Source organism: Physella acuta, unplaced genomic scaffold (genome assembly GCF_028476545.2).
Source record: "Physella acuta isolate Inbredline_101_S28 unplaced genomic scaffold, ASM2847654v3 ptg000648l, whole genome shotgun sequence".
NCBI classification, from domain to species: domain Eukaryota; kingdom Metazoa; phylum Mollusca; class Gastropoda; family Physidae; genus Physella; species Physella acuta.
In genome coordinates this window covers 230,085-254,508 of record NW_026732167.1, presented here as the reverse complement: position 1 = coordinate 254,508, position 24,424 = coordinate 230,085, and the positions used below count along the sequence as shown (strand labels likewise).

Genomic DNA, 24,424 nt, shown 5'->3' with positions numbered 1-24,424 from the left:
CTTACTTAACCTCCCATGGGCGTGTTATGTCTTACTTGCCCGCCCATGGGTATGTTATGTCTTACTTGCCCGCCCATGGGTATGTTATGTCTTACTTGACCTCCCATGGGCGTGTTATGTCTTACTTGCCCGCCCATGGGTATGTTTTGTCTTACTTGACTTCCCATGGGCGTGTTATGTCTTACTTGAACTCCGTAGGCGTGTTATGTCTTACTTGCCCGCCCTTGGGTGTGTTATGTCTTACTTGCCCTACCTTCCGCTTTCAGATAAGCTTTCGCAACAATTCCATTTATAAAATATAATTTCACTGACCAGTTTTCTTTCTTGAAATTAATACAAAAAAAAAACCCCGCAGAATTATTATAATTTATTTCAACTAAATTAAAAAATATTCTTGGATTACACAAGCTACAAAGATTGAATATCTAAGTTCACCTCTTTAAGCAATCACTCAACAACAATAATCAAAATAAACATTACACAGCCTTTAAGGAAACTGTTTCTCCATACAACCAAACCTAGTTCATTGGAAATAGTTGGCAAGGCACTAAAAAAAAGAAATGTTTCACCTACACTACATCACATTACAGAATTTTAACATTTAAACTTGGAAGTAATAACACCTAACAGTAAGAAATTTATTTAATGTTATGAATAATTTTTGGGAGCAAGAAAATAATTTTAGATGAAAAAGTATTGAATATATCTGATATTATATAGCATATACAACATTAATTTTTAAAAGGGTTATTATATGATTAATTTAATTTAACATACAGTACAAATAAGTATAAAGGAAAACATTATCTGAAGACCGTGTAGGAGAATAGTATAGTTGACATGGAGTAGAACATTTGAGCACACATTGAGCTTCTAATGGTTGGATTAAATAGAACAAAAGCATTGAATAAATGTGATTGTAGCAAAAATAGACAAACAAATAAATGTAAAAAGATGAGAATCACAATTGTTGAAGATTTCACTTATATCAATAAATTATTTTTAAAAACTAAGCCTTAGTCAAAATTTGTATTTAAAAAAAATTATGTATGCGCTTCCTTGCTTTCTATCCATTACTTTAATTAAATGGATTTTTTTTTTTTTTGCATTGTTCATCAAATGTTGGTTAGTTAAGTTATACGAAAATATCAGGAAATAATTTGAAATTGTAAACGAAGAGGGATACTCAATCTAATAAAATACACTGCAACTCCCTTGAGATCTTGGATTAAAAAACACTCCCAGCTTAGCCAACTGTTATTGGTTGGCTTGAAGGAGATCTACCATTGTTAAACTTGTGACCCTGCCATTCTAGATCCTTCCAGCTGCTAAACCCTGGTAGCCAACTGTCATTGGTTGGCTTCAAGAAGTTCTACCATTGTTAACACTTGTGACCCTGCCATTCTAGATCATTCCAGCTGCTAAACCCAGCTAGCCAAGTAAGATATGTTGCAAGGTTCAAGGTAGATAACTATGTTAAAAAAAAATTTTCCCAATTTCTACCAACAATAATTGTGATGATAATTTTAATCATTTTAAAAATAATTTTTTAAAATGTCTACAGGCAACAAAAACATAATTCATCATTATCATCTCTGCCCTATCTTTCTCAAGTAAAATATAATTATAAAATTAGTTAGCAAATTAAAAAAATAGCCAAATAAAGTTACATCTAATGTTACAAAAAAAATTTGATGACACCATAATTAAAACAACGAAACATTTATTACCATACAGAATCTACGCATGGATTAAACAAACTCAGAAATTTGCATATATGAAAATATAGATTAAAAACTGGTAAATAAAGTTCACTTGTATAATTGTGTTGGCATTCTTCAACGAAAATGCTCCAGTCAAAATGATTAAAAAAAACCCTTCTAGACTCTGATGATCTATTTTCTTTGCAGCCTGACATCGATTAATGAGGGGTGATTAAAGCCAGCATCAACATACGGTAGTCTCCAGACACGTCACCCTAAAAGAGAAAGAGCCGTTTAGTGAGGAGTTATTAGCGCCAGCATCAAGAGACAGTAGTCACCAGAAACATCAACCTACAAGAGAAACTTCCGTTAGTGAGGGGTGATTAGAGCCAGCATCAATGTGCGGTAGTCACCAGATAGATCACCCTAAAAGAGAAATAATTAGTGAGGTTACATCAGAAAAAGGGGAGGTGAGGGGGATTTATAGACAAAAATGAAATACAGGACAATTAATTTTAAGAAAACAGAATATTGTGTGCTTTGTCTAATACATTTCTATTCTACTCACTAAAGAAATATATATATATATATATATATATATATATATATATATATATATATATATATATATATATATATATATATATGGAGAGAGGGATCGATAGACAAACATACATGTACACTTTTATACACTAACGCATCTCCACACACATCACATACACACAACTAACACCTACGCACAAAGACAAGCACAACTACTTTGGAACTCATACACGATCACTAAGTGAAATCAAATGGATACAAACATAATACTAAATTGTTGTTTTATTTTGATTTTAGCCAATGATGTTTCGCTTTAACGATCAACTTGAAGTAAAAAGAATCATAATAATTGCCACTCCAAATTCTAATTATAGGTGAGTTCGAACACATCAAAATTCCTAAGTCAAATCGATCGTTACTTGTTTATGTAAGACCTAACATGAGACTGGAGTGGGGTGGGATGGGGGTATAATTACAAATTACCTCTTAGGACTATCATAAAATTGGATGTTAGTGCAAGCTGTTCAACTCCTATTCCTAACCTAAAATAAAAGATAATCAACTTTCACATTTTATTAAATGATATACAAAACACTGAACAATTTGAAAACCTTATACGTTACACATAAATACAATTGATACTAAACGTAAGGTCACTGCACATTCAAAACATAGCGCAACAAACTAACAAAACACCCATTTATGTTACACAACATAACCTGAAAGATAAATGATAATTACAATTCATAAAGAAAAATGCAAATTAAAATATATAAATACTAGCTGTTATCAGCTACTCGTTACTCCAGCCATATTATATTGCCATGTTCAAATGGTACCGTTAATGCACATATATTTGTTTGTTTACCAAATGTTTTAAGGACAATTAAAGTGCATTGCATAATGCTACGCTAAAAAAAACCACAAGCGCGTGATTCTAAAAATTAATCTTCACATCAGCTTCTATGCCCCGATGTAAATTTTGTTACACAAGTACACCTACAATAAGAGTCAAACCATTAAACAGAAAACTTTTTATTACATACTTTCCCTCTCCTAGTGAGCAACAATCCCATACGATACAATTAAAATATTTAAGAAATATCAGAGAAATATCAAGTAAGATTATATTGCTTTTTATTGCTTTTTACACAGTAAAAGCAAACAATTGCTAATTGTAACATTAATGAAAAATAAACCGGGAGTGATCTCCCCTAAACTTTCACGAATATTCTTATATAACACTACAGAGGATGGTGATTCGGGATATTAACACGATTTTTAAATAAATCGGGAGTGATCTCCCCTAAACTTTCTCGAATATTCTTAAATAACACTACCGGGGAGATCACTCCCGCTATATTATTTCGGATCTTTAACGTTATAACGGCATTTAACTCATTTTAAATTTACCATGCGATGTAAGAAACGGATGTTTATTTCAAGTAAAAAAATATTTTTATTTCACTAAATTAGTTTAAGATGTATTAAGCTAAAACAATTTCACAATGGAATATTATATACAATAAGGAATTAGAAAAAAGACCACCCTTCTACCACACCTTATTAACCTTAAAGGACATGGCAGGAGAGAGCCACCTTTTAAAAAAAATTAAAATGAAAGCCTGACACGACCTTAGACGTTTTAGAACGCTTCAGTGTGATAATAGATCAATACTAACATTTAATATACAGACTCTATGTAAGGTCAATTTAAAAACATTTAATATACAGACTCTATGTAAGGTCAATTTAAAAAAAATTAAAATGCAATTGTTATCAAAAATTATTTACCAATGCCTGATAGTCTTTCAACCAAACGTTTCTATTGTTTTAAGTATTGTGGAAACCTTTGTGCAAAATAAATATATATACATACAAATATGTATTTATTTATCAATAATTTTTTGGTGTGTGACGTAGATGTCTATACGAAAGTGTGTAGGCATGGATAGAGTGTGTGTGAGAGTGGCCTCCCCTTGGAAGTGGTGTGCGAGCGTTTAAACAAGTGTGTGAACGAGGGAGTGTGTAAGCAGTGTGATGAAGCGTCAACACAGTGTACCCAGTCGTCAGTTTTTTCTTCGAGTAAATGTTTTTCTTGTAATTGGTGAAAATTATACTTCAATGTTACAAATTCACTTTGTGGATTGTTTTTTTTTATTATTGTTACACCTAGCCCAAACGAGCCAAAAATATTAGAAAGCCGAGTGTAACAATTTATTTATGTATTTGTTTATTTTATTTCATTTATTTATATATTGATCAATTTATTTATTTTTATTCATTTATTTATTTTTAATTCATATATATATATATATATATATATATATATATATATATATATATATATATATGTAAGCCCTGCTAGGGGGGGGGATACCTATAAAATCTACCCTTCTAGGCTTAACTAACTAATCTACTGTCCGGTCAGTGCAACCGTGGTAGAACCCACAGTGGTTAAACCCTAACCTTAGTCTAAATAATAAGCTACTAAAATAAAACAAAAACTTTTACAGTTAATAAAATTTATTTACCAAGAATGACTAGCATAAAATTTATTCAACAAAATATGGAACCAAAAGTTATAAAAAAAGAATAGGTAAAAACTGACACAAAACAGAACCAAACGAAACAAACTTTTTACATCAAACAAAACACCCAATTTCGGACTTCGTCCAGGACTATGACGAACACAAACACACAAAATAAATAAGGCTGGATGGTGCGAATTTGCTATTCTTTTCACTCGATGACCAGAGAGACTGCCTGCTCTCTTCACCGCTGCTTTCCACACAAAAGACAGAGTTGAACAAGCCGGAAACCGACTTCCACACACCTCACACACTACACGTAAACAAATAGTCCCTAATTCACGGATAACAAACCAAACACGACGAAACATGCAACAGAATATTATAAAAAGACACTTAATATAAACAATGACAACAATATAAACGAAATATATATAAACTAGCTATAACCAGGAACATAAACAGTGAGACAGCGGCGCCATAATACGGGACTACACAACTAAAACGACGAACAATTTACGACATGAAACGAAACGATACATTCGCCTTCTAAGTTACAAATAATAAAAATACACTCCAGCCGCTCACATACACGCCCCTTAAAGCTTGCGGTCACCGCAAGCTAACAAACTTGAAAAAAACAGCCCACAGGGCATAATCATAAATGTAACAAAAAAACAAAACTTTGCAGGAAGAACTTGCAAAAAAAGCCCACCGGGCACAATCATAAATTTTACAAAAAAACAATCTTTGCCAGAAAATCAGCCCACAGGGCATAATCATATATGTTACAAAAAAACAAAAAACTTTGCAAAAGAACTTGCAAAAAAATCAGCCCACAGGGCACAATCGTAAATTTTACAAAAAAACATTGTCAAAAAAAATCAGCCCACAGGGCACAATCACAAGTCTAGCCTACTAGGGACTCTGCGCTCCCTGACCGACCTACGCAGAGGTATGTCAGGTACTGTGGGGTTACCGGCTGCTCTGGTCCCCGGCAATTGGACCTTATAAATTATGTGGCTGTAGCCTGGAGTAGCCGGCGGTATCACTTTGACCGGCCTTGGGGAGGGTGGTTGAGCCCGGGGAGGCACATATCTCCTGATCTGGGTGCTGGCCACCCGGCGGGTGCCAGAAGGGCCATCTTTCTTTTTAATGGCGTAACACCCGCCGGTGATCGGAGGTACTTCGACCACGACGTAAACTGTCGGGTCGTCCAGGTCTGCCATTTTGCGTCTGCCTAGTGGGGGTTGTCTCAGAAGGACCAGATCGCCTATGGCCAGTTCAGCTACAGGTGCCTTTTTGACCTGCTTGTCCTTCTTGCTCGACTCTGTCTGGGGGCATCCCCCAGCACCACCACCCGGTGCCTTAATTAAGGATGGGTTAGGTGGAACCATTGCCTCTAGTTCCTCAGATTGGTCCACCTTTATACTGGTTATGCTGGCGCGTAGGCAGGATGTTGGGCCTGATACCACTGACGGATCTGAGTGAAAAGGTTGGTCTAATGGCTGTACCACCTTGTCGTCCTTCATTCTGGGGTCTCCTTCCGTCGCCTGAATGGTTGGTACACCCTTGGCAGGCACCAGAGTCCTTTCGTGGGGGCGTAGGACCTTGTCCCCTCGCCATACCTTCGGTGTCACTTGATTCCCTTTGGGCACATATTTCTTTGCCATATGGCAATGACGGGCGAGGTGACCCCTCTGGTGACAGTTATAGCAGACCTTTGATTGGACCTCCGTGCGCTTGCGAGGTGCTTGGCGCACATTGGACAATTTGGTGTCCCGCGTAAAGTGCTTCAGCAGAGCAGCAAGCTGCTCGGTGAGCCTGTTGACTTTGTCCTCCAGCTTGGACCTGAACGAACATTTTTCAATGGGCCTGGCATTCATTGCTGCCACATAGGCAGGTTCAGCAAGAGGGACCTCGTCTCCAGACCATCGAATGGCCGCATCCCGTATGGCCAGGAAGGGGATCTTAGGGTCCCGGAAAATCAGCTCCTGCAGATGGCGTCTGACTGTGGCCTGGCTCAGGTTTTCCACAAACTGGTCTCGAAGAAACCCTGCATCAGTCTGTGGGACCTGCAGGGCACTCTGCCTCGTAACCAGGGTCTTGAAGGCCCTGTGCAGTCGGTGCGAGTAGGCCCTCACCGACTCGTGTTGGCCCTGTACAACCATCTGAAACTGGGCCATGAGCTGCGGTACTCTCCTCTTCTCGCCGTACACCTCTCTGAGGAGCCTGAGGGTGGCTTCTGGGTCATGCTGCAGGTCAATACCCCTGCAGCTCAGCTCCTCTCTCACCGCTTCCCCCAGGTACTGCCAGAGGAGGCCCTTCCTCTCTTCTACTGAGAGGTCTCCCCTGGCCCTCCAGAGGGACTGGACCTCTTTGATGAACCGGTCCACCTCATAGCCATGGCTGTCCCCATGAAACTTCCTGATGAGGATCTCCCTGGGTGGAACGATGATGATGGTTGGTGCCACCTCCGCCATCTCGTCCGAATTGGGTGTTTTAAACAACAAACGGTTCCTACACTAAACAAAAACTAAACACAAATGGTTCCATAAAGGGCCTATCAAGAAAAAAATTTATCTAAGCTACACTAGCCCTAGAAAAACAAAAATTTAACTAGACTAAAGCACTGACCCCACTCGTGCTACCAATTTGTAAGCCCTGCTAGGGGGGGATACCTAAAATCTACCTTACCCTTCCCTAGGCTTATCTAACTAACTACTGTCCGGTCAGTGCAAGCCCGGATAAACCCAGACTGGTTAATAACCTAACCTTAGTCTAAATAAAATACTAAAATAAGACAAAAGCTTTAACAATAATATAAAATTTATTTAACAAAATAATAAATATGGAACCAAAAGTTATTATAAACAAAACTAGAATCTAGATAAAATAAAACACTCAAGACATACAAAAAAAAACAGAACTCAACGAAACAAAACACCCAATTTCGGACCACCGTCCATACACCACATAAACGTGACACAGAAACTCTTCAACACACAGGCCTCGACATTCCAGCAGAATGTCCCTCCATGTCGACACACCACATTCACGAACAAAGAAACCAATACTACGAACAAAGAAACCAATGCTACGCACAAGAAAATAGTCCCTAATACAATAATAAGTAACATTCAGGACATAAAGCAAAGTGGAGCAACAATCCAAAACAAAGTTTGCATAAATAATAACAAAATATAAACAAGACACAATAACCAGGCTACAAACCATTGTAAAATCGAAATCATATCAGCGACATAATAGCGGACTACTTAACTAAAAACCACAACAATCCTCAAAGGAACATAAAAAGCGACATTCGCCTTCTTAGTTATAAATAATTATAATCACAGATAAACACACTCCAGCCGCTCACATATCTAAAGAAGAACTAGCAACTTAAAAATAACGTGTAAACAAATTCATCGTGGAACCAATCTTTCCTACACAAGGAGCAGCCCGAAGCCATTGGTCTACATAAACAATATCCATATTGATAACATTAAAGTTAACGCACTCCGCTAAGGCCCCAATGAAGGCAGACACAAAGCAAGCGATACTCAACATGACGTTGCACGAAACAGAACACACATTAATTTTAAACAACCTAAAAACTCGAGGCAACTAAAATATACTAATCTAATTACTGTCTAAAACAACCGACTATTGACTAAGCCAATCCTAGTCAATAACACATCATAAAACAATCAGGTAAATGCACACACGCATTCACACCAGTTTAGGAAACACTCCTAAACACACTGGCCTAAACCACGTGGTCCGAAACACACGCCACGGGTTTAGAAAACATTAAAAATACATTTTAATTCAAAATAACACACCACGTGCATACCAGACATGCCGATGCTCACTATCTCGTTTTAGACGAAAATGAAAGAAAACGAGAAACATCGGCAGTCGCATTCATACAAATCACATAAAGATAAAGTATAAAAAAACAAATACCTCCACGCGTGAGGTGCGCCACGCGCCCACGCAGAAACCTGACCCGACCTACATCTCGCCGCGGGTCAAAAAAAAAGGAAGAAAATCCTCCGAACGGTCAATTTATACTGACCGCTTCGGACGGAAGGGGACCCCGTGGCCATTTCCCATTGGACCACCATGCACTCCCAGATTCGCAACAAATAAAATTAATACAAAATAAATAATCCATTCACCCGCTCACATTCACCCCTTTTTAAAAACTTACAGTCCCTGTAAGACATTCAAATAAATATACAAAAAATATAAACAAGACACAATAACCAGGCTACAAACCATTGTAAAATCGAAATCATATCAGCGCCATAATAGCGGACTACTTAACTAAAAACCACAACAATCCTCAAAGGAACATAAAAAGCGACATTCGCCTTCTTAGTTACAAATATTTATAATAACAGATAAACACACTCCAGCCGCTCACACATGATTTTTAATCAATTTTTAATTACTTAAACTTTTCGAAATATAATAGAATCTCGTAGAAGAAATAATGACAGATGGCAGAAAATTAGATCTTTGACTTACATGTGAAATTTCGTCTATCTATATGATACAGTACTCAAGTCATAGGCTTTTGAAAAACCAAAAGTAGAAAAAGTTCCACTTTTGGTTAACGGAAATTAATGAAAAGTTAATATGAAATTTTATCAACCTAGCTGTAAGGATACTCAAGTTATCGTGCTCACAGACATATATACATACACAAACACACACAGACAAAATTGCAAAACTAAGTTTTTTTTCGACTCCGTGAGGTGTAAAACGTCGAGATTTGTGAAAAATCTTGTATTTTTTTTTTATTTTTTTTTTGCAGGATTTGCAGGACTTCCTCTATACTTCGTATACGAGAAAGTAAAAATAATGTCTAAACGGACCTTTGGCTAACAAGCTTACAGTTAAAGTGAGATAAGAATTCATAAAGTAGTTGGAAGTACTGTAGCATTTCGTTAAATCTACAAACAAAATAATTATACTCTGGGGGCGCTTGTGAGTAATGATGACGCGATAAACAAAAAAGTGTGTCATTTTTTTATTTAACAGGAAATGCAAGCACGCACACACACACATAAACAAACAAATCATGTATATGCTGTATTTCCATGACAACCAAAATTGTTTTCAACACCTTTTTTTTCTTTGCTATTTAATACATATTTTCATGGCCAAACTTGGTAAAAGTATTCAAATTGCTTTGGATCTTAAATTCTTAAAAATAGAAAAAATAAACCGGGAGTGATCTCCCCTAAACTTTCTCGAATATTCTTATATAAAACAACAGGGGATGGGAACTCCATTTTAAATACTTAAAGTTTTTAAAATAGAATAAAATCTCGTAGAAAAAAGAATTTCATACCAAGTAAACGCCAAATGAATGGGCATAATAGTGCGCAATATTATCAGTTCTTTATAAATTTAAATGAGAAATCGGAAATAGCGTAAATTAGTACTTGCGGTCAACGGAAATTACTCAAAATTTGAGAGAAGGTAGAGATTTAAATATTTTACTTACATGTGAAATTTCATTTATCTATCTCAAATAGTACTCAAGTTATAGGCTTTTGAAAAATTCAAAGTAGAAAAAGTACCACTTCCGGTTATCGGAAATCGCTCAAAAGTTGAACAGGATCTACGATTTTAATAAAATACTTATATATGAAATTTCATCAACCTAGCTGTAACGGTACTGAAGTTATCGTGTTTACACACAGACAGACACACAGACAGACACACAGACAGACACACAGACATACGGACAAGATTGCAAAATTATGTTTTTCCGTATCAGTGAGGTGTAAAACGTCGAGATTTGTAAAAATCTCGATTTTTTTTTGCACGATTACAATACTTTCTCTATACTTCGTATATACGAGAAAGTAAAAAACGGAGAATATCCCCTTAACCCCGAAAACTAAGCCTTACTTATTCTAACTATATCAACAGGGTTAATCTCCTAGTGCACATGTTGGGTTGGGGATTAATGGACAGGGGTAATTAAACGGGGCAATACTCTACTTCCAGTGATACGGTGCTTTGTATTCTTCTTAGTCCTCTTTGCTCCTTATGGAGCATAGGGCCTCCACCATTTCCTTCCATTTCTTCCTATCCTCGGCTATTAATTTTGACATCTCCCAAGACATCCTTTGTATATATATATATATATATATATATATATATATATATATATATATATATATATATATATATATATATATATATATATATATATATATATATATAATGTTAATATATAAAAGCCCATGTGCGCAATTCTCTCTCTCTCTCTCTGTCCGTAAAATATTTTTCACAGGCTATCATATCAGTGTCTGCAGCGATATATAGAGAACTTGATACGGACTTTTTTTTCAAAATAAAAGATGTTTTAAATGTTTAAATAAAATTTTATTTAAAGAAGAAAAATAAAAAATAGAGGCGAATTCAAATGTAGAAAAAACATTTTTAATAATGCAACCGGAAAAAGTCTTTATAGTTGTGACAAGAACGCGATTACCAATGATGTCACAAATGTTTACACGGAGGAATGAACACAAAACGATTTTAGAATATAAAGACATGAACTATTTAATTCAAATTTGATTTAGGTCTACTTACGCTATGAAATGTATACAATACAATTTTCTTGACCTAAACTTATAAAATTTACTTTATCTATTTGGATTCTAGATCTAAAAATCTAGATCTAGAGAAAAAACTAGACTTAGTCTTAGGTACTAACGAAAATAACTAAGCCCCTGGAACTTTAAAAGCCCAACCAAGCTAACATAAGTACCTGACAATAAGAATGAAAGGCGGCTAGAAAAACAAAGTACCCACGCCATACCCTCGTATGTTAAAAGTAAAAAAAACGTGAGGACTACTTCTGCTACATTATTGATCGTCAGTTTAGATACGGTAACATTTAAGGTGGGACAGGACAATTGCATTGGATTTTTTCAAGATAATGAAACACAAGTATTGTAAAAAAAAGTATTGGTATTAGTACATTAGGTAAATAATTTTTTTAACATTTTATTCTATAAACATCTTTTATTTATTTTTTAAATTATTGCTTCTTAAATTGGTCTTATTTTCATCTCAGTGAAAGTCGCCGACGCGTAGTAATTTGTGGTAGGGTACCAGGTCAGTCCCTTGGCGTACTCCGTGTTGCCATAAAGACCGTTGAGATTTGAGACGTGACATGTGTCGTACCACCAGGCGCCGTGGTACAGCTCAGCGCAGTTTCCGGTGTAAATGTCGTTGTCCTTGTCGAACGTTGTGAACTTCATGTTGTTGTGTCTAGCTGTCAGTGCATCTCCCGCGTTGCCTGAGTAACCGCTGACCTTTAACCTATACCCTTCCACCTCTCCGTACACCCGAAACCTGGAATATTTAGCGAAGTAGTCCGTGTTGTTAAATTTAAAATCGACCCTCAGCTCGTATCGTCTTTGTGACGTCAGACGGTGAATGTTGTCGTTGCCCAGCCAAAATTCTCCGACATCCACATCTCCAAACCCATACTTGTATTCCTCCCACCCCCGATAGAAATCTGTTTGTCCGTTGAATCTTCTCTGTATCACCGTCCATCCTCCCCCGTCTGTCTGTGTGTCACACATCACCTCAAGTCCACTTGACAGGATGACCACTGGTCTGGGTGAAGAACTGACCACATCCCTGCATGTGTCTGGTGCAGTTGGGCAGGACAAAGCTAGAGTAGCCTGCACTGTTTTGTTGTTGGTATATCCTGAAAAAATATAAGAATAGTTTTAAAGACAGTAGATTTTTATACGTTTGCTTTAAAGAAGGAAGAATTAGTAAAATCATACAGAATTTAAGTCACATTTAAACGCAATTATTACCTTCTTCTTAAATTTTTTTATTTAATTTAATTAAACAAGTTGGATTTTCAATTAACAAAAATTAAAAAATCACAACTGTTTTTCTAACAGTAAAAATGAACATTTTCTTTAAAATATGTAAACATTGCATGCAATTGCAAATCTAGTTTTGTAAAAAATAAAAATAAATCCCAAATAATGTTATTGTTAATTTTTATATAGATCAAAATATTTCTCCCTTACTTATATATTTTTTTTATTTTTTTATTTTTTAATTGTGATTTCTATACTTTTGTTAGCAATTCGTGATTTTGTTTAAATGTCCATTTTGGCGCTTGTGATAACAATAAACACTACACTTTAGGTTGTACGCAGTGTTTATTTATCCATGAGGTCCACACCAGGATGTTACCGAACGTCAGTAGACAGTTCGGATTTAACATTAAATTAAAGCGGATGTAGGCTACCGATAGGGTCGGTAAGTAGGTCAATAAACAGTTCTATGGCTCATGCAGGTTTTATTGAGCCGTAGAACTGTTTATTGACCTACTTACCAGCCCTATAGATGTTATAATTTTTATTCCGCTTGCAGATAGTTAGTTTTAGTGTTTAAAAATCGCTTGACAAAAGAACAGTCACTTTAAATGAAAACCAAAACGAGTCACTAATAGTACTTTTAACAGAATTGTTTTAAAATATTAAATATTTTATTATTTCATTGCATTTTTAACGGATCTTATCTAATGTACAAAGTTGTTTTTTTTTAAATGTGTTCGGTTAAAGTGAGTGAAATATGAATCGCAAGTTTTCACCGCCACAAAACAAGTCGGGATGGTAAAATTTAAGTTCAAACTTCTTCTTCGTACTTAATTGTAATGTTGGTAGGGACCCCCCCCCCAACACAATTAAGTATTACGTGTCAACCTGTACCATATAGGCTGTTGACTCCAATTTCAGCTAGCTTTTTTTTTTATTTAACTTATCTTGTCTCACCAAAAAACAATTACGAGGCAGAAATTGTTTAATTTTGAAATTTTCTCTCCTAGATGGGTTGCTGACCAAGCCGAAGCATTTCAAGAAAACCTGGCAGTGACTTATATTTCACATTATATATATATATATATATATATATATATATATATATATATATATATATATATATATATATATATATATAAAGAAAAAATCTTTCAAGATTTCTCCACAAAAATACAAACCACATTAAGAAATAAATTAAAAATTTTCATTTTTTAGATCATCTGCTTAAAAGCAAGCAGACTAGGATATTTCTGAATGTGTTAAACTAAAATAATATTCAATCGAGAAATACATACCATAGGAATCGTCTGCATGAATGTTTTGAAAAACTGTGACAAGACAACAAATGAAACAAATCTGGTAGTACATTTTCAATTTGCCAGTAGCTGATAGGATCACGGAATGTTGTATTGGCGGACTAACTTCACGTTATATACGTAAATCCCGGATGTGTCTTGCAACCCAGAAAAATATGCGGATGTGCACTACTAAAAAAACTGACGTCATGTTTAGATAATAAAAATTGGATATGTTTACACAACGAAACGATTGGCTAAATCATTGGCTTGTGAATCTAGGTCTAGTAAACATTTTGTTTTAAGTTACTGAAATCCTTATCACGTATAGATAAGATTATTTCTTAGAAAATAAACCTTAGCGTGTCTAGTAAAATTTTTCCTTTGTAATTTACAGAAAAAAACTTACTTTCTATAGATCTAGATAGGATGATTTGTCTATGGTAAGTCTAAGTAAGAGTGTCTTTATACCAGTAGTCAGACTTTGACGAGATAAAAAGTTTAAATTATGGAAATGTTGAAAGGATATTATGAGAAAAGTATAATAATTTTGCTTTGAATCTAGATATGAACACGACGTTCTTTTTACTAAATTTGTAAAATTTATTAATGGGCGAGAAACAAATTCCATGTAGTCTAGCAAGAATACCATATTGATTTAAAAAAAAGTATTCACATAAGGGTTTTGAGTACGATAATACGTTAGAAGGGACTGTGTATTCGTTACTAGTACTTTATTTGTTACTTAGCCAAAGTGTTTGTTGCTGAGCCAAAGTGTTTGTTGCTGAGCCAAAGTGTTTGACCTGAGCCAAAGAGTTTGTTGCTGAGCCAAAGTGTTTGACCTGAGCCAAAGAGTTTGTTGCTGAGCCAAAGTGTTTGACCTGAGCCAAAGAGTTTGTTTTTTACCTGAGCCAAAGTGTTTGTTGTTGACCTGAGCCAAAGTGTTTGTTTTTGACCTGAGCCAAGGTGTTTGTTTTTTACCTGAGCCAACGTGTTTATTGTTGTCCTGAGCCAAAGTGTTTGTTGTTGTCCTGAGCCAAAGTGTTTGTTGTTGACCTGAGCCAACGTGTTTGTTGTTGTCCTGAGCCAACGTGTTTGTTGTTGACCTGAGCCAAAGTGTTTGTTGTTGACCTGAGCCAAAGTGTTTGTTTTTTACCTGAGCCAAAGTGTTTGTTTTGTACCTGAGCCAACGTGTTTGTTGCTGAGCCAAAGTGTTTGTTTTTGACCTGAGCCAAAGTGTTTGTTGTTGACCTGAGCCAAAGTGTTTGTTGTTGTCCTGAGTCAAAGTGTTTGTTGTTGTCCTGAGCCAAAGTGTTTGTTGTTGTCCTGAGCCAAAGTGTTTGTTGTTGACCTGAGCCAAAGTGTTTGCTGTTTTCCTGAGCCAAAGTGTTTGTTGCTGAGCCAACGTGTTTGTTGTTGACCTGAGCCAACGTGTTTGTTGTTGACCTGAGCCAAAGTGTTTGTTGTTGACCTGAGCCAAAGTGTTTGTTGCTGAGCCAAAGTGTTTGTTGTTGTAATTGAGCCAAAGTGTTTGTTGCTGAGCCAACGTGTTTGTTGTTGACCTGAGCCAAAGTGTTTGTTGTTGACCTGAGCCAAAGTGTTTGTTGTTGTCCTGAGCCAAAGTGTTTGTTGCTGAGCCAACGTGTTTGTTGTTGACCTGAGCCAAAGTGTTTGTTGTTGACCTGAGCCAAAGTGTTTGTTGTTGACCTGAGCCAACGTGTTTGTTGTTGACCTGAGCCAAAGTGTTTGTTGTTGACCTGAGCCAACGTGTTTGTTGTTGACCTGAGCCAAAGTGTTTGTTGTTGACCTGAGCCAAAGTGTTTGTTGTTGACCTGAGCCAAAGTGTTTGTTGTTGTCCTGAGCCAAAGTGTTTGTTGTTGACCTGAGCCAAAGTGTTTGTTGTTGTCCTGAGCCAAAGTGTTTGTTGTTGACCTGAGCCAAAGTGTTTGTTGTTGACCTGAGCCAAAGTGTTTGTTGCTGAGCCAAAGTGTTTGTTGTTGTCCTGAGCCAAAGTGTTTGTTGTTGTCCTGAGCCAAAGTGTTTGTTGCTGAGCCAACGTGTTTGTTGTTGACCTGAGCCAAAGTGTTTGTTGTTGACCTGAGCCAAAGTGTTTGTTGTTGACCTGAGCCAACGTGTTTGTTGTTGTCTTGAGCCAACGTGTTTGTTGTTGACCTGAGCCAAAGTGTTTGTTTTTGACCTGAGCCAAAGTGTTTGTTGCTGAGCCAACGTGTTTGTTGCTAAGCCAAAGTGTTCGTTGCTAAGCCAAAGTGTTTGTTGCTGAGCTGAGCCAAAGTGTTTGTTGTTGACCTGAGCCAACGTGTTTGTTGTTGACCTGAGCCAAAGTGTTTGTTGTTGTCTTGAGCCAAAGTGTTTGTTGTTGACCTGAGCCAAAGTGTTTGTTTTTGACCTGAGCCAAAGTGTTTGTTGCTGAGCCAACGTGTTTGTTGCTAAGCCAAAGTGTTCGTTGCTAAGCCAAAGTGTTCGTTGCTAAGCCAAAGTGTTTGTTGCTGAGCTGAGCCAAAGTGTTTGTTGCTGAGCCAACGTGTTTGTTAGTAAGCCAAAGTGTTTCTGAGCCAAAGTGTTTGTTTCATTTGTGTTCTTAAAACAAAACCTTCGTATCCTCCGAAATAACCCGTACTATATTGTTTAAGATTGTATCCATTAAAAATTTTAAATTATTCGATCATTGACGTTTCGCGGGGGAAAAATAATTTCAATCTACATTAGTTAACTTAATTAATTGGTTGGTTTTTTAAGTATTGTAATTGTGCGAAAGAAATCGAAATCGATATTTTCATAAATCTCGACTTACTGTGTTTATGTATGTGTATGTGTGTGTGTCTGTGAACACGATAACTTGAGTACCGTTACAGCTAGTTTGACAAAATTTCATTTATAACTATTAGATTAAATTTGTAGATCTGTATTAATTTTCCAGCGATTTCCGGTAACCGGAAGTGGAACTTATTCTGCTTTCGGTTTTTCAAAGCCTATAACTCAAGTACTGCTTTAGTTATATAGACGAAATTTCACATAGGCCTATATGTAACATTGTGTCACGCGGAATATTATTTATGAGAACGCCTTTAGGAACGTGAAATCATAAAAACTATGAGAAGTCAGGTAAGACATAATACCCACTGGAGGTCAATCAACATATACGGGAGGTTATGAAAGACATAACACACCCATTTGAGGTCAGGTAACACATAACACACCTATGGGAGGTTAGGTAAGATATAACACGTCCAAGGGGGGTTAGGTAAGAAAATACGTGCATTCGAGGTAAGGTAAGACATAACACACCCATGGGTGGTCAGGAATGACATAACACACCCATGGGAATTTAGGTGAAATATAACACACCCATGGGAGGTTAAGTAAGACAAAACGCACATGGTAGGTCAGGTAAGAAAATACGTGCATTAGACGTCAGGTAAGACATAACACGCCCACAGGATGTCAGGTAAGAACGCAGATGACGTGTATCGATACGGTAAGCTACTATGTACTCGAGTTTATCTCTACCACATGTACTACATCAACCCCGGAGGTTTTAATGCGCATGTTGTTTGAGATTGCCGGTCTGATATTTTTTTATTTTAACCCGTTAACTTGTGAGACGCGTGAACCAGGATATGACGCGAGACACGGTTCTCTTTGTGTTCGTGTTGTTTCGAGGTGTCGCGTCGTCGGTTCGGAGAGAAACTAGGGTATCATAATAATCAGAGTTTCTTCCAAGCATTCCGCCCCCCCCCCCCCGAAAAATGTTGACCGCCCCCCCCCCCCCCGAAAATATCAAGTGCCCCCCCCCCCCCCGGAGAAAAAAACTCTGGATGAAACACTGATCTTAAATAATAATTCTTGACCTCGATGTGTTTTTCAGAAGAAAAAAAAGAGCTTGACAGAAAATAAAAATATGTACTAAACGTCAATAGCAGCGACCCGGAATTTTCTTCCCCCCACCTCCTCCCCCAAAATTGTTACTGGTCATAGGACTGTGAAACATATATTCACAACGACACGAAAACACAAGATAAAAAAAAATTTCTCAACACATGCTAGTCAATATTGTATATGTTTAATTAAATAATTGATTTAAACACGGTTGTACTGTGGTATTATTGCAGCATTATACATTTTCCATTAATATATAAATAAACAAAAGCATTTTGTATACTTTAAAAAAGTAATCCACGATGAGATAAATGTAATCATAATCTGGACAGCATTTTAAAAATGTCTCCATAGTCTAATCGTCAATTGGATGATCGTTTTTTTGGAAGTCCAAGCACTTAGCCTGCAGTGTTTCTTTCAGATTTTTATCTCCGGGGGGGGGGGGAGGTCGGGGTCACAATATTTACGGGGGAGGGCGGACTAAATTTTCCGGGGGGTGGGGGCGGACACTGGTAAAAGTATGGACTATATTTTCTATATAAATTCCAGTTAGTTCGGGAAGAAATTCGGAAAGCCTGGGCCATGAGATTAGAAGAGCCAGGTGTTGCCCCTTGTATCAGCCCCCCCCCCCCTCCCTCTCCCCACACAGCTAATTGACCCAAGGGACAGAGCCTGCCGCTACAGCTTGGAATCAGCAGTGTCACAGAAACTTCCGAAAGTAAGTCACATGGGCTAAGGGGCTCTACTCTTTTTATATTTCAGAGTTTTCTCTTGCAGTCCCCAACAGCCGAGCCACATCTGCCTGAAGACTCGAGAACTCGGGTCAATTTGGGTTAGCAATCTTGTGTTTGCCTGCCCGATGGCATTTTATGCGTAACTTAACATACATCAGTAGGCATGTCATCAATCAGTATCATTGTAAAGTATACATTTATTCAATGTTTGGTTTAAGGCTGTGAGAAGACGAGTTTGATTTTATAGTTCAGGTTTTGAGATCGTGTTTCACTATAGAGTCCTTTCATATGACGTCACGTCCGTTCGTGATACCTACGCCCGCCGCCACAGTGGTGTACACCAGACGTAAACACAATCAGCTGTTCGCCAGCGCTGGACGTGTTCACCAGCGCTGGACGCGTTCACTGTATGTAAAGAACCGCACTCGCGGAAAAGGAAAAATACGTTAAAAAACTTGTAGGAATTGAAGATCCTTATACTGTTATTGACAGTTTCGTAGATAATATAAATATGTGGACAAAATTTCTAAATAAAAATACTGTTAGTAATACTGTTTGCGTTTAGAGTTAAAGTAGACGAATCTGATCAAATGCAGTTCTCGATACTTTGTTTCAGGTAAGGACAGTAAAATAATAAACTTCATTTTAATTATAAAAGATAACTATTAATAAAACAAATATGCTCGACCTTCACAAATACTAATAGTAAAAAACAAAGTCAAAAGTAATAATAAGAATAATAAGATCTAATAGTAGGCCTAATACCTGGCTCCGCTGGGTAGACATAGACATAGAATCTAGCATCTACTTCTTTACTTAAATTTAATTACTTTAGATCTACATTCGATTCAAAATACACCCATAATAAATCAAAAGTAGTCATAATAGGCCTAATAAAGCATTTAATTGTCTCTAAGATCTAAAATCTCGCTCTATTATCTAATTATTTTTTTAGCAAACGAAATTTTCTGAAATTGAAATAGATTGTATGACTAGACTTAGATCTAGAATCTGCTACTTAAATTAAATTGTAAAAACTTTATACAAGCATGTAGTTGATATTATTGTAGTTAGGCTTTAATAAATTACTAAGGCCTACCTACTTTGTTTTCTTTTTACAGCAATATGTATCTGATACTGGACTGAGTTTAATTAAATTCAAATTCATATCTAGTAATTGGTCTACTAAGTTTTTGTAGCCTAGTAGTACAATCTAGATCATACCAGCCAACAACAAATAACCACATTATTATTATTTGGTTAATGATTAGGCTAATTTTTTTTTAAATCCACTGTTTATAAAAGAAACAAATCAAGCTAGAAACATTATAAGTGAGATGGTTTAGAATAATAACAATGGACCCAGTCTACAATTGATACAATTGCAGGTCTACATAGGGCCTACAGTCTAGTAGTTTACAGTAGGCACCTAGTGTGTAGCTAGTATACTAGTGTGTAGCTGTCCAGAGTTAAGATTCTTAATGCTTTCCCCTGATAAGCCATGTGTGCTATAAATGACATAACATGACATCGAGGTGAGAAATGTTGAGGGGAGAGCAGTGGGACTTTCTCCTTTGTTCTCCCTGCTGGGCCCTGAGGGTCAAAATTATATAAGAAATACTATCTCTGTGGGGCTGGGTATCACGGAGGTGAGACATTTTCAGGGGAGGGCAGGGCAGACTCCTCTTTGGTTTTATTGTGGGCTAGATACAGGTGGGGGCAGCCATCATGAGGGTTGAACGTCAGTATTAATGTGTCTGATTACTTCCCTGCTGGATTATAAGGGTCTTAAATTGTATAACATGCTACCCAGATTGGTTATTATACCCAGATTGGTTATTACCCATGGATTATATTAGCCGTTGTAGTGTGGGTTTTGTAGGAGTTAAGTGGTCTCACGTTTGCTACAGTAGATAACCTATAATATATTACAGCATTTGATCTGTTTCGTCTACTTAAACTCTAAACGCAAACGGTATTACTAACAGTATTTTTATTTAGAAATTTCGGCCACATATTTATATTATCCACGAAACTGTCAATAACTGTATAAGGATCTTCAATTCCTAAGAGTTCAAGTTTTTTAACATATTTTTCCTTTTCCGCGGGCGCGATTCTTTACATACGGTGAACACGTCCAGCGCTGGCGAACAGCTGATTGTGTTTACGTCTGATGTACACCACTGTGGCGGCGGGCGTAGGTATCACGTGATTTAGGTCACGTGTTTGCAAGGACTCTATTGGTGCACGCTGCAATCAGGGGCGGAACTACAGTGCCGCCAGACCCCGCAATGCGGGGGGGGGGACACACGTCATTTAGGGGCCCACAGCCGACCATAATAAATGTTTTATAGTTAAATTGTTTTTTTTATTTTCTTTCATTTTTTGACTTGATGGTTGTTTTGTAAAAAGATCACCGTAGCTGCGGTTGGATTATCTTTATTCTATAGACATCTTCTCATGCTCTTGTATATTCTTTTTCTCTTTGTTTTTAAACCACTGTGAAAGCCGAGTCCTCTTTCTCCTATAATAAAACTTATCAAAGATAAGCAAACGTTCAAACTACTTTCATGACTTATTTCCCTTCTTTAAATTGTCAATGGGGGGTGCTCATACGATCCTTTTAATAGATTTGTACTAAACAAATTAAAAAACAATTACTTCTCCTTATTATTATTTTTTATAAAGTACTTACTAAAGAATGACATTGTATGAAAAGGAAATGTTTTAAAAATAAATTAATAATATAAATAGGAAAAAAATAAAAATAAACATAACACGAGACACCATTATTTATACAAAGCTTTCACGGTTTATATACTTTTGACCGACTTTAGGTGAAAAGGTCTGATAGCAAAAATAAAAAAAAGACTGATTTTCCAAATAGACTAATGCGCTCACACACATGACAAGTTGATGTAATTTGTTTTAATTGGAAAAAAAAAACTTTTTTTCCAAAACCCGAACAGGCCAGCAATGAGTATCCTATGTTCGTATTTTGTGTTTGTATATATATATATATATATATATATATATATATATATATATATATATATATATATATATATATATATATATATATATATATATATTTATTTATTTATTTATTTATTTATTTATTTATTTATTTATTTATTTATTTATTTATTTATTTATTTATTTATTTATTTATTTATTTATATATATAGGGGGGGGGCTAAAACATTTTTATGCGGGGTGGCCCTTTTTATTCTAGTTCCGCCACTGGCTGCAATGAGAATGTGTAGGTTATATGTATGTGTACCTCTTCTGTATCAAGTACCTACGCTAGACAATAGGAAATAACTTATATTTTGTATTTTTGTACGGCCTGAAAGAAAATAATTTCATTTTGTTTTGAAATGCAAGTAAATTAAGACCGTGCATTTAAAAACAAAACAAGTACATTATTTTTTTTTACATTGCGTTTCTTTACATAAAATATTAATAAGCATACATAGACAGAGTGATTACGTTGATAAAAATCAAATTGTGATTGTAGCATTTTGAAATAAAGCTTCCTGTAATAAGGCTGCTATATTAATATTTTATTACATATGTGTTGTATAAACTCTGCTAAACTACAAATATAATGTATAAGCTCTTCGACATTTTTTCTAACTAAATCGGTCTAATCTTCAGCTCCGTGGACGTCGCACTCGCGTAGTAATTTGTCGTTGTGACCCAGGTAAGTCCCTTGGCGTACTCGGTGTTTCCCCACAGTCCGTTCAGATTTGAGCTGTGACATCCTCCGTACCACCAGGCGCCGTGGAAGAGCTCCGCGCAGTTGCTGATATGGATGTCGTTGTCCTTGTCGAACGTGCTGAATTTCTGGTTGTTGTGTACGTTTATCAGAGAATCCCCAGCGTTACCTGAGTAACCGCTGACCTTTAACCTATAACCTTCCGATTCTCCGTACACGCGAAACCTTGAATATTTAGCGAAGTAGTCCGTGTTGTTAAATTTAAAATCGACCCTCAGCTCGTACCGTCTTTGTGACGTCAGACTGTGAATGTTCTCGTCGATGTTGTTAAATTTGAAATCGACCCTTTGATCGTATCTTCTTTGTGTCGTCATACGGTGAATGTTGGTTTCAAGTAGTTATTAGGATCTTTTTGATAAAAATTGTTTTAACATATTTCGCATTAAATAAGAGTTTTGATAAGTAAATATTATTCAATATTGTAATATAAAAAACATTAGAACATTTATAAGTCAAAGGAAATACGAAATCAACTGGTGGTTATTTATTGACAAATAATAAATAAATAATTAAATTGCTAAACCGGTCTTATTTTTATTTCAGTAAAGGATGCTGATGCTAATGTGGTTGTATCCCACCAGATTACACCGCTGGCGCGTATGGTACTTCCCCAAAGTCCATTCAAATTGGACTTGTGACAATATTTGTACCACCAGGCGCCTTGATTATCTACCGCGCAGTTTCCAGGACCAGCATCGTTATCTTTATCAAACGTGCTGAACTTCTGATCGTTGTGTGTGCTTATCAGAGAATCCCCGGCGTTACCTGAGTAACCGCTGACCTTTAGCCTATAACCTTCCGATTCTCCATATACACGAAACCTGGAATATTTAGCGAAGTAGTCCGTGTTGTTAAATTTAAAATCGACCCTTAGCTCGTATCTTCTTTGTGAGGTCAGACGATGAATGTTCTCGTTGCCCAACCAAAATTCTCCGACATCCACATCTCCGAACCCATACTTGTATTCCTCCCACCCCCGATAGAAATCTGTTTGTCCGTTGAATCTTCTCTGTATCACCGTCCATCCTCCCCCGTCTGTCTGTGTGTCACACATCACCTCAAGTCCACTTGACAGGATGACCACTGGTCTGGGTGAAGAACTGACCACATCCCGGCACGTGTCTGGTGCCGTAGGGAAGAACAGTTCCAGAGCTGCATGCACTGTTTTGTTGTTTACATAACCTTTCAGACAGAGGAACAAAACATAAATTAACGACAAGTTTGTTGTGGCCAGAAAAAAAATGTAAATATTCACCAAAGACAAATACTATTGTTGTCATTGCTTGCAGAATTAAAGTTTAACAAGTGAAAACATAAAAATTGTTCTGTGTTGTACCTATTTAAATTTTATTCTGAAAGCGAATATCCCCAGATATCGAAAGTATGTAACTTAGTCTTATCGTAATACAGTGTAACAAACTGTGACACTGAAAAGATCGAAACCTGAGTTCCAACCCTGCTAAAACTATTTCTTCAAAACATCCATTTATCAATTAAGTTGCGTTTTTCAGTTGAGGACTTTGCAACTAAATGCCTAATTGCATATTAACAAAAAATATTATTAAAACAATTATACAACGTAATTTCAAAACCAGGCCTAAAAAACATGAATATAAAGTTGATCAACGTACCGATAGGGCTAGCTGCACAGATGGTTTGAAAAACTGAGAACAGGCAGAAAACGAAACAAAATTTTACGAACATTTTAAAATGTTAATTCGGGTTATTTTACGGACTAGTTCCAAGCGCTTGTTATATACGTTAGAACCGGATGTTTTTGGCCTACCCAGAAATCAGAGACGGATATGAAATAATTTGTAAATAAAGGATTGACACCTACAGTCAGATTGTTTACACAACTGATATGTCTACACAACTAAATGCGCAGTTGCGTCGCTAGGTTGGATGTTATATATATATATATATATATATATATATATATATATATATATATATATATATATATATATATATATATATATATATATATATATATATATATATATATATATATATATATATATATATATATATATATATATATATATATATAT

General features: G+C 36.3%; 3 protein-coding genes and 1 long non-coding RNA gene across 4 annotated transcripts in view; 1 reads left to right on the top strand and 3 right to left on the bottom strand.

Annotated features, from left to right (window-relative positions):
- Positions 1 to 352: 352 nt before the first annotated feature.
- Positions 353 to 2,168, bottom strand: LOC131948537 (uncharacterized). The gene is made up of 2 exons (XR_009388019.1): positions 2,059 to 2,168; positions 353 to 1,978 (listed from the first exon to the last, which is right to left on the bottom strand). It is a non-coding gene; the product is annotated as an uncharacterized LOC131948537 (long non-coding RNA).
- A 9,058-nt stretch (positions 2,169 to 11,226) lies between these two features.
- On the bottom strand, positions 11,227 to 14,100 carry LOC131948531 (ficolin-1-like). Its single transcript, XM_059310091.1, has 2 exons — positions 13,959 to 14,100; positions 11,227 to 12,530 (listed from the first exon to the last, which is right to left on the bottom strand). The coding sequence occupies exons 1-2, from the start codon at positions 14,029 to 14,031 to the stop codon at positions 11,863 to 11,865; spliced, it is 741 nt and encodes a 246-aa protein (XP_059166074.1). The 5' UTR covers positions 14,032 to 14,100; the 3' UTR covers positions 11,227 to 11,862.
- Positions 14,101 to 14,344: 244 nt separating this feature from the next.
- The window catches only part of LOC131948556 (uncharacterized), a 35,617-nt gene continuing 25,537 nt past the window's right edge, over positions 14,345 to 24,424 (top strand). The window contains exon 1 of the mRNA XM_059310145.1: positions 14,345 to 14,401. Within this exon, the coding sequence (XP_059166128.1) occupies positions 14,399 to 14,401 (3 nt within the window). The 5' untranslated portion in view covers positions 14,345 to 14,398. The remainder of the gene's footprint in view (positions 14,402 to 24,424) is intronic.
- Positions 22,840 to 24,094, bottom strand: LOC131948533 (ficolin-2). Its single transcript, XM_059310093.1, has 2 exons — positions 24,002 to 24,094; positions 22,840 to 23,552 (listed from the first exon to the last, which is right to left on the bottom strand). The coding sequence occupies exons 1-2, from the start codon at positions 24,072 to 24,074 to the stop codon at positions 22,888 to 22,890; spliced, it is 738 nt and encodes a 245-aa protein (XP_059166076.1). The 5' UTR covers positions 24,075 to 24,094; the 3' UTR covers positions 22,840 to 22,887.